Source organism: Chrysochloris asiatica, unplaced genomic scaffold (assembly GCF_000296735.1).
Source record: "Chrysochloris asiatica unplaced genomic scaffold, ChrAsi1.0 scaffold00316, whole genome shotgun sequence".
NCBI lineage: Eukaryota > Metazoa > Chordata > Mammalia > Afrosoricida > Chrysochloridae > Chrysochloris > Chrysochloris asiatica.
In genome coordinates, this window is record NW_006408834.1 from 2,601,669 (window position 1) to 2,612,419 (window position 10,751).

General features: G+C 43.2%; 1 protein-coding gene across 1 annotated transcript in view; it reads right to left on the reverse strand.

Annotated features, from left to right (window-relative positions):
• MAP1B (microtubule-associated protein 1B) overlaps positions 1–4,183 on the reverse strand; it is a 136,933-nt gene extending 132,750 nt beyond the window's left edge. The window contains exon 1 of the mRNA XM_006875271.1: positions 3,759–4,183. Within this exon, the coding sequence (XP_006875333.1) occupies positions 3,759–3,942 (184 nt within the window). The 5' untranslated portion in view covers positions 3,943–4,183. The remainder of the gene's footprint in view (positions 1–3,758) is intronic.
• Between the last annotated feature and the right edge of the window lie 6,568 nt (positions 4,184–10,751).

Sequence of the window (10,751 nt, forward strand, 5' to 3'; positions counted from 1 at the left end):
TCCTGTTAAAACTAAATGACAATAAAACTGCACCCCAAATGTTTCCTGGGTTCTCAATTCTACTGCCATGGCAGGCAGAAAATACTGAAGAAGTGAAGCTTCTTCAAAGTAATCAACTACACTTATCCCTAACAATTCATGGCAATTGATGGTACACACATCTGTCTTTTATGTACAAATCTTGCTGATTCCCAATGTTTACTAGAGGAGATGTTACATTCTTGGAAATTGAAACAGTATTTCTTATATGTGTTAGTTCCTTTCACAGGGCTGTACAATTCTGTTTGCAATCATAGGTGTATGTAGTCTATGTATTAAAAATAAACCAGAGGCTTAGGGGTTCTGCTAAATATGAGGAAGGCTGTTAAATTCATGTTGTGGACTAATTAGGAAAGGGGAGCGGGGAATGAAGTGGGAGTCAGTAATAGAGACAATGGTTTGGCATAAAGTCTTACACAACTAAGTAAAGGTCTTACACATCAAAATAAATAAAGTGAGGCCAGTCCAAAGAAAGACCATTGTTGCTAATTCTGGAGAAGATCCAGCTAAATCCCACATTATACTTCTTGAATATGGTTAGAAAGACTAACTAGAATGATCATTTCTTATCCTTGGTTTCAAGAAGCATTTACTAAGCATCCACATAGGGATGTTTCAGGCCTGTTGATTTACTGCATTACCACCATCTCCCTACAGATTATAGTTTATTCTCTAGGTATTTCCAGTGAGACCTCAATAATCGGATAGCAAGAATTCAAGTTGCCAGGGTCTCAAAACTCACAGTGTCTCAGTTAGATGGGAGGGGAGAGAGGAAGAAAGAGGAACAGAAAATGAACGGCTTTCCCAGCCTATAACAAAAGTTTAGAGCTGATCCCCCTAGAGTAGATCCATCTTGCTTTATACAAGACTCAATGACACCAACATCAGCTGGGCCCTGAAGGCTGAGACAGCATGTTACCCACAGTGGAACAGAGTCAACATGCCCTGTTGCTACATTCCCTCAAACCATCTGAAAAGCTACTGAGCAGTATTTTCCCTTAGCATTGGATAACGCTGCAGTCAAGATCCCAGGACCCAGGAGAGCAATCTCCGGAGGAAAGGCAGCATCTTTTACTGTGAGTACGGAAATGGCTCTGTTCACTCACTTGGCTGATTCTTAATGAGATCAATAAAGCCATTTCAGAGTTCAGTGCAAAAACCTGAGCAAATCAGGGAATCAAAAATCAGGGAGGCATGGTGACTGGAAAGGGAAATTAAGGTGGGCTTCTGGGATCCTAGTAATGTCTGTTTCTTGACCTGGATAACACAGGTGTGTTCATTTGTGAAAATTCATTTAGCTGCTCATCTATATTATATGTGCCCTTTCCTCTACATAAAGGATTTCAATACAATGGTTTTTAATAAAAAAAGAATTAGGAAGGCAGATCTGCATTTTATCCCTTAGTGTAAGCATAAAAACACAAATAATGAATAAAGACAGGAAGCACTTCACAGAAATACTTGGATGCATTTATTTTATCCTCCAACTACAGCAGCTTGAAGAAACCCCCTGAGAAATCCCACTCCGAAAGAATAATCAGCTAGCAACAACGCAGGAAGATAATTATGGTCCGAGGTGACTGCTAAGCCACCTCCCTGCATGGGGTGCTGCCCACAAGTGGACGACTATACAAAGGCAAGCTCTGAAAACTGCTGTATTTGAAATTTCTCTCTGATGTTCATCTGCCCTGCACTAGCATCAGTGGCAAGGCCAGAAAACAAGTGATGCTGCAGTACTGGTCCTCCCGTCAGTTGTGAGCGATGTGACCTTGAACCAGTCCCCTTTCCTTCCTCTCTCTGTGGACGCTCATTTCTAAAGCCCTCTCCTAGCACCACACCTAGTGGTTATGAAGATATTATAGATAGAAAAACAACTTCTATATTGTTGGCAAATGACATTAAAAAAAAAAACCCAAAGTCACTGATTCCTCCAATAACCACACCCAAAGTCTGTACGTGTGGAATTTTTCAAGAAGGAAAACGTGCATAAACCAAATTCGAACAGTTCTTATTAAAGACTTGTAGTATGGAAATGAAGGTCTGCTGAGATGCTCAAATAAGCATTTCACTACAGAAATCCCTCTTATTCTTAATTTTTTTCACTCCGAATAAAATACCACTAAAGCCTTCTGGGTTTTTTTGTTGTTGTTGTTGTTGGTTTTTTTTTTTTTTTTTTGCTTTTTTTAAGCCGAAAAGGAAAATCAGTGCTTTAAAGTTAAACAAAAGAACCAGGTCTGCAACTCCAGTCTCCACCCTGCAGCCTTTTGTTCTGGGGACAAGTGGCCGTTTCCAAAAGCAGAGGCAGATGACAACCGTTGATTTTTTCATCTACAACAAGCATTTTCTTTGGTCTTTTATTATGGGGGTAGGGAGAACAGGGAATGAGGGCTGCGTGAACGCTCTTTGTCCGCCTCGGGCTGCCGTAGAGACCGCAGTGCGGACTGCACCACGCCCACCAGCCGGTGTCTCCCGGCAGAACCGCTTCAGCACCACCACAAGAGAATAGAGCGAGGGCTGGGGCTGCAGAGGGACCCGGAGACCTCTGCCAGGGGCGAGGGGAGGGCTGGGAAGGAGGTGGGTAGGACAGGGCTAAAGGGAAGGACGGAAACAAGATCTGCCCACCCAGGAGCTCGGAGCGCAACAAAGCCGGGCAGAGGGAGCGGCGGGCGCGCGCAGCCCCTGCAGAGCTCGAGGCCGAGGTGGAGCGCACGCCCCGCCGACCGCGCCCGAAGGGGGCCGCAGTGCAGGGGCAGGTGCAGCAGGCAGAAGAGGGCACTGCGGCAGCCTAGGTGGGGCTGGGGAACAAGTCTGTCTGTGTGCCACAGGCTGTGCCCGCTGGACCCCCTCCGCCCCGCCCCGCCCCTGACCAGGACTCCCGGGGAACCGCTATTCGGCCACTGCAGCGCGTGCTCCCGGTGCGTGCAACCAGCACAAGCTGGCGCTACCCAGACCCTCTCCCCCTAGCTGTCCCTCCCGAAACTGGGACTTTAAAAAGAAAAAGCCCCACCCTGCAACTTGGGGTCCCATTGTCCTTTTTGAAAGCTGCAGTCGAGCACCCAGGGTCTGTAGTGAGGCGGGCTCGGTCTGGGAATGGAGCGCAGTCTATGCTCCATCCTTGAATCCCGCGGGAGGTTGCGGGGGGAGGGGGGGGGGGACGACACAGTAAGGCGGGCGTGGCCCTAGCACTAGCCTGCCTAGTCATTCCCAGGAAAGAACAGATCGGATGGTTTTCAACCCAGAAAAGGAATTTTTCTCCAGGGTAAGGTAGCCGTGTGGCCGTGGGTGAGAACGATTCCCAGGCAGGCCTTGGCACATGGTGTTTCAGCCCGGGGCCGGCCTGCAAGGAGTCCCAGTCATTTTCAGGGTGAGATGAGGGCTAGAAGGGAGTGGTTGCATCAGGTTTTCCCCGCAACCCTCCTTTGCCTCTTGCGGTGGCAGCTTTATTGTGGCCTTTGCTCCTCTGACACCTGCCTTTCACTTAGTAGGAAAGGCGGTGACCAAGTCTGTGACTAATCCCTCAAGGTTATGAGATTTGCTCAGGGTCTTCAATCTAATCATTCGTAGTAGTACAGAAAGCAGTCTGGACAGAGTGTGGAAGGTGGTAGGGAGGGGCAACGCTGCTGGGCGCGCCTGGGGAGAAAGGTGGCCTCGGCGCCCTGGGTGGGATTGTGTTGCGCGTCTCCCCTGCGCTCGGCTCCTGGGGCCGAAGGGCCACTTACCGAGCTCTATGTTACCGATGGCGCGCCGCAAGTGTTCCTCGGTCACAATCTCGCCCACGACCACGAGCAGGTAGAACTTGCTGTCGAGGAAGCGGTGTGACAGGCTGGGGGAGGTGGATGCTGCTGGGTTGGAGATGCTGCCGGACGGCTCGGGCTCGGCAGCTTCCACCACCACGGTCGCCATCCTGCCGGACCACTAAGCCTCCGTGCTGTGTCCGGGTCTGGCCGCTCCTCTCCTATGCCGCAGGAGAAAGGATTATCTCCGAAGGTGCTGCCTCCGCTCCGCCCCCTGCGTCCCCCCTCCTCCTGGCGCTCCGCGCCGCCTCCCCCTCCGCCCTCTCTAAGCTCCGCGTCAAGCGCAAGGCGGAGAGGCGCTGTGAGTGAAAGAGGGCGGGGAGGCTGCACTGCTTTTATATGGAGTCTAGTCTGGGCGCCGGGGAGGAGGAGGAAGAGGAGGAGGAAAGGACCACCCGGCACATCCTCACTCGGTGGCTGCCTCTGCTCTTCCAGCCGTTGGCCCTGGGCTGATGTCATCTGCAGCAAATCATCTTGCCCGCGGCCCGGAAGCTGGAGGGACGAGGTGTGCGGACAATGGTTTGGGCAGGGCCGCAAATCAGGGATAGGGGAACACAAACGGATCCCCTTGCAACCGTCAAGGGGGGAAGACACATTCACTTAGCACACCCACACCTACAGCCACTGCCGGCTCCAAACCCCCACCCAGCTTTGAAGGAGACTAAAATTAGCTTCCATTTTCAGAAAGGGGTGTTTCCCTAGTCGGAGGTGAACAAGTCAGGCCCTTGCCTTGTGTCCTGTCTGCAATGAAGCCAGGTTCCCAGGAACCTTGATAACTACTGCAGATTTGATGCTCAGGGTACCCTACTCAGATTGATGGAGTCTGTCTTTTCTTTGACCTTAGAAAGACACTTTTACCAATAGCAATATTTACCATCTTCATTCACTGTATCAAAAGCGCAGAGCCTAAACCTGCTGTGGTTCAGACTTTGGATGCTACTCAGCAAGGTCCAAGAATGAAAAATACAGACTTAGTGGTGCTCATGGGAAATGAGAAGAACACAGATGCATTATACTAGACACAAATTTCTTTTTTAAAATCATAAGCTGAACCAATAATATCAGGCATAACAAAGAATATAGAGAAGATACTGTCTCTACCCAGCAGGATTACAATGATTATAATGTACTTTTCAGTTCCTTAGGGAACACACAGCAAAATTATTTTATGTGACAATAAGGGCTTTTAAACTATATGTAACATTGGGGATTTTTATTGCCTTTGTCTATGTTTAGAAGAACTCATAAAACATTTTTTTTAAAGGAATCTCCCGTTTTTCACAGACATAACTGAATACATGTTCAGTTTTAGGAAAAAGCAATTCCGACTCAGTGACCCTCTACTGGAGTAGAAAGCCTCTTCTATCTCCTGAGAAAAGACATGTTAAGTGCCATGGAGTTGGTTCCGACTCATAGCAACCCTACATAGGGCTTCTGAGAAGTGGCTGGTGAGTTTGAACCTCTGACTTTGTGGTTCAAACCAACCTTGCAGTCCAGTGCTTATCCTACAGTGCCTCACGAGGACTGATGGATTCAAATTGTTGACCTGTGATTAGCAGCCCAATGCATAACCTGATACGCCACCAGGAAGAAGAGTGGAAAAGGGACAAAATGTGCCAACATAATATCATTACATAAGACTACGGGGATTCGATGTTTAGGGAAGAGGAATGGATAGAAAATAGAGTAGTTAACGTAACAATACCAACTATATATACATTTGATAAATGCATTTATAAAAATCACTTGCATAATTCTGAGATTGCCAAAAGAACCATGGCGATTTATTAGTGATGTAATTTTTGCTTTTAACTATTTCCTGAGATCCTGCTATGCCAGACATGATAGGCAGCCAAAGGCATGCCAAAGATGTGGGGGGTCCCATTCAACATGCCAATCTGATCAAAGGGGAATAGAGATGCTGTCTGGATTATAGTACTTGTGAGCTATAGCAAACTCACTGGAGAGCTGAATTCACCAGTAAATAGAGACTATGAGTTTCCAAGTGAAATGGTAACATTATGGCTTGGTAAAACAGAAGATGTTTGATTTTAGTTAAAGAGGTAAAGCCAGCACCAAAGGCCAGAATGAGATGGGGTGGGGTATACTGAGGTACACTGTGTACAAAGGTCACCTATTAGAACCCAGTCTCATCTAGCTGTTTCTTTCCTTTCTGCCAATTGCCATGACTCTTATTGATGTGATGTTGTTAGGTGTCAAGAAGTCATTTTCCACTCATAGCCACCCTATGTACAATAGAACAAGACACTGCCCAGCCCTGTAACATCCTCACAATTGTTATACCAGAACCCTACGTACAACTGAACAAGACACTGCCCCACCCTGTAACATCCTCACAATTGTAATACTGGAACCTTTTGTTGCAGCTACTTGTTGAGGGTCTTCCTCTTTTTTTCTGACCCTCTACTTTACCAAACATGATGTTCTTTTCCAGGGGCTGGTCCCATCTGATAATATGTCCAAAGTCCATGAAAGTGCTGTCCTCCCTGCTAAGGAGCATTCTGTTTGCGCTTCCTCTAAGACAGATCTGTTTGTTCTTTGAGAAGTTCTTGGTACTTTCGATATTTTCCATCAACATCATAATTCAAATACTTCAGTTCTTTCCTTATTCTTGATTCATTGTCCAGTTTTCACATGTATATGAGGTGATTGAAAATACCATGCCTTGCTTAAAGTGTACTTTAGGTCTCAAAGTGACATCTTTGCTCTCAAACACTTTAAAGAGGTCTTTTGCAGCAGATTTGTCCAATGCAAAACATCCTTCGATTTTTTGACCTCTGCTTCCGTTAGGATTGTTTGTTGATCCAAGAAAAATGAAGTCCTTGATAACTTCAATCTTTTCTCCATTTATTATGATGTTATCTGTTGGCCCAGTTGTAAGGTACATATAATCCATACTGAAGGCTATATATATTCTTCAGTCTTCATCAGCAAGTGCCTCAAGTCCTTTTCACTTTCATTAAGCAAGATTGGATTGTGTGAGCTGCATATTGCAGATTGTTAATGAAGCTTCCTCTAATCCTGATGCTATGTTCTTCTTCATATAGTCCAGTTGCTCGAACTATTTGCTCAGCAAAGTTGAGTGAGTATGGTGAAATGATACACTTTTCCTGATTTGAAAACATACAGTATACTTTTGTTCTGTTCAAACAACTGCCTCTTGGTCTATAAACAGGTTCCACATGAGCACAATTAAGTGCTGTGGAATTTCCATTCTTCAAAATATCCATAGTTTGTTATGATCCATATAGTTGAATGTCTTTGCATAGTCAATAAAACACAGGTAAACATCTTTCTGGTGTTCTCTACTTTCAGCCAAGTTCCCTCATCAACACATCCTCTGAATCTAGCTTGGATTTCTGGCAATTCCCTAATGCAACCATTTTAAAATTATCTTTAGCAAAATCTTACATGTGATACTAATGATATTGTTAGATGATTTCTACATTCTGTTGGGTCTCCTTTCTTTGGAATGCATACACATAAGCATCTCTTCCAATCATATGACAAGGTAGCTACCTTCCGAATTTCTTGGCATAGAGTAGTGAGCGCCTCCAGCACTGCATCAGTTTGTTGAAACATTTCAATTCAAATTCCATCCATTCCTGGAGCCTTTTTTTTTTTTTTTTTTTAACCAATACCTTCAGTGCAGCATGAACTTCTTTCAGTACTATTGGTTATTGATCATATCCTACCTCTTGAAATGGTTGAACCAGTACTTTTTGGTACAGTAACGCTACGTGTTCCTTCCATCTTCTTTTGATGCTTCTTGTATCCTTCAATATTTTGCCCATAGAATCCTTCAATATTTCAAGTTGAGGCTTGATTTTTTTTTTCTTCAGTTCTTTCAGCTTGAGAAATGCTGAATGTGTTCAACCTTACTGGCTTTCTAACTCCATATCTGTGCCCGTTTAATTGTGATACTTTGTCTTCTTGAGCTGCCCACTGCATTTTTTTATTCAGTTATTTTATTTAATCATTTCTTCCACTTATTTTTTTAATGTATGCAATTTATTTATTTTAGAACTTTTTCTTGTGAACTGAATGAAGGTTTACAGAGCAGATCATCAATTTTACTAACATATACTTTATACTCATGGACCTCTGGTAGCGTAGTGGTTACAAATCGGGCTGCGAACCTAAAGGTCAGCGGTTCGAAACTACCAGCTGCTCCGCGGGAGAAAGATGAAGATTTCTACTCCCGTAAGGATTTACACCCTCGGAAACCCTGTACGGGGTCGCTATGGGTCGGAACCGACTCGACGGCACGTAACAACAACAACATACGTTATACTCACTGTTGTTGTCATGTGCTGTGGAGTCGGTTCTGACTCATAGCGGCCCTGCACAGGGTTTCCGAGGATGTTAATCTTTACAGGAGCAGAACACCTCATCTTTCTCCCGCGGAGCAGCTGGTAGTTTCAAACTGCTGACCTTGCGGTTCGCAGCCCGATTCATAACCACTATGCTACCAGGGTTGCAAATTCCCTCCACTTGCCAACAGTTAATACCATTTACCTCTATTCACTTTGGCGCTGTGGGTTAATGCTCTGGACTACAAGGTCGGTTTGAACTGCAAAGTTGGAGGGTCAAGCATACCACTCACTCCTTGGAAAGCCTATACAGGCTCACTATGGGTCAGAACTGACTCGAAGGCACTTAACAATGACAACTATTCACTTTAACTATTGCATTCCTCCCTGAGTCTCTCACTACTTTCATCTTTCCTCTACTAACTTCCCTCTTGTTGAATATTGCCTGCTTTGTCACCCATGTTAACATGTGTCTCCCCTCTAGCCCACGAATAATTTTCCCTTCCCCATTACAACCTCATCCTTCCTATAACCATCATAGATTGTTCTTTTATCAAGAAACCTATCTTTAACTTTTTACATCATTGGTCTCATACAATGTTTGTCCTTTTGTGGTTGATTAATTTCATTCAACATAATGTCCTCCATGTTGTGAGGTGTTTCAGGCATTCATCATTATTCTTCAACATTTTGTAGTATTCCATTGTAGGTATTATCAAAGTTTGTTTAACCATTCTTGGTGGACATTTAGGCTGTCTCTATCTTTTTGATATGTCTCTCTTATGAAGGATCCTGTTTTCTTACTCATTCTGCTCTCTGTCTCTTGACTAATATATTTAATCCATTTACATTCAGTGTAATTTTCAATAGGTATGAATTAATAGTTGTCACTTTTCTGTGTGTGTTTTTTGCAATGTTGATGGATTCTTTGTTCCACATAATTTTCTATGTTGAGTTCATTTTTGTGGGTTTTCTTGTCTTTTTATTTCTGTTGTGTTAATGTTTACTAAATCTTTCTGATTTTCCTCTGTTTTTACTTTGGTGTTCAGGTGTATCATTTTTCTTTGAGGTTTTTCTATAATTTATTCATTTCCCCCTCCCCACTTAAAACAGTTTGTTTTATCTTGAAATCTACCTGACTTCCTTGGTGTTTGGAAGTTCTGTATCTACACTATTCCCTCTTTTTGCTTTGTAGTTGATTTATTATACATTGATATCTTTGGTTCCCTATTTTCAGTCCTGTAGGTTTGTTTCACTTTATATACTTCTAGGTGTGGTGCTGTGGAATAAAAGCGTTGGACCACAAGGTCAGTTTGAACCACAAGATCAGAGGTTCAAACTCACCAGTCACTCCTTGGAAACACTATACAGGGTCACTATGAGTCAGAACCATTTTGACAGCACTTAACAATAACAGCAACAATATCTGGATTGAGTTTGGGGTGGTGTTGTCATGAATGGTAATCTCAGATTGTTGTTTGCTGTTGTTGGTTCTCAGTTCAAAGAACACCCTTTAGCAGTTTTTATAAAGTTGGTGTGGTCGTTATAAATTCCTTTAATTTCTGTTTGTCAGGAAATGTCACAGTTTCACTGTCATATTTAAAGGACAACTTTGATGGGTATATGATTTTTTTTTTTTTGAGAAGTGTGAAATATTTTTTATTTAATACCATACACAAACCCCACTGAAAGGCTTTTTGTTAATTAAAAGGCAACATTTTAGATTCAAGGAATTTTAATTATGTTAACAATTAAAAGCAAAAATAGATAAAGTGATGTGGAGAGATGGAGCAGCTGGGGACTTTAGACCCAAAGAGGGAGAAGGGCTGTGTGCTGATGACCGAGGGGCAGGCTTGTAGGGTATACCCTTTGGTTGGTTGATGATGCATGGAGGGGATTGTAACCATGGCAATGAAATGATATACGATAGGATGAATGTAAAACTAATGTTCTACCATGTAAACTATCACATAATTCACAATAAAACATTAAAAAAAAAAAAAAAGATAAAGTGGCCATTGCAACCTTATCTCCCACCCTTGCATTTGAACAGGGTGATGAATACATATTGAAACTGGGTGGGACTTGTTCCATGAGGCAGTGATAGTATTTCTCCAATATTTAAATATATTCATAGAATCAGTTATACAAATCTAAATATAAAATCAAACTCCTATAGGTACACCCTCGGAAACCCTGTACAGGGTCGCTATGGGTCAGACCCGACTCGATGGCACTTAACAACAACAACAACATAGGTCATGAGATGGCATTCACCATCTTTGTGAAGAAATGAACATTACCAATCCAACCTAGCCTCAAGTCTAATTGTATCATAGGGAAAAGCACCAATAACACTTGCTGTCATTTTTTTTTTTTTTTTTTTAAGTCTGATCATTGTCATTTAACCACAGCCAATATTTTATTTAATTTAAGATTGTCTAAAAAAAAACAAAAACTATCAGGCATTCATGATCTGAATTCTGGTATATGAGATCAATTTAAATATGCTACATGTAAAAAAAAAAGTCACAAGACATTCCTATTTTGTAATACATAAAGCAATGGCCAATTATTACTCTTA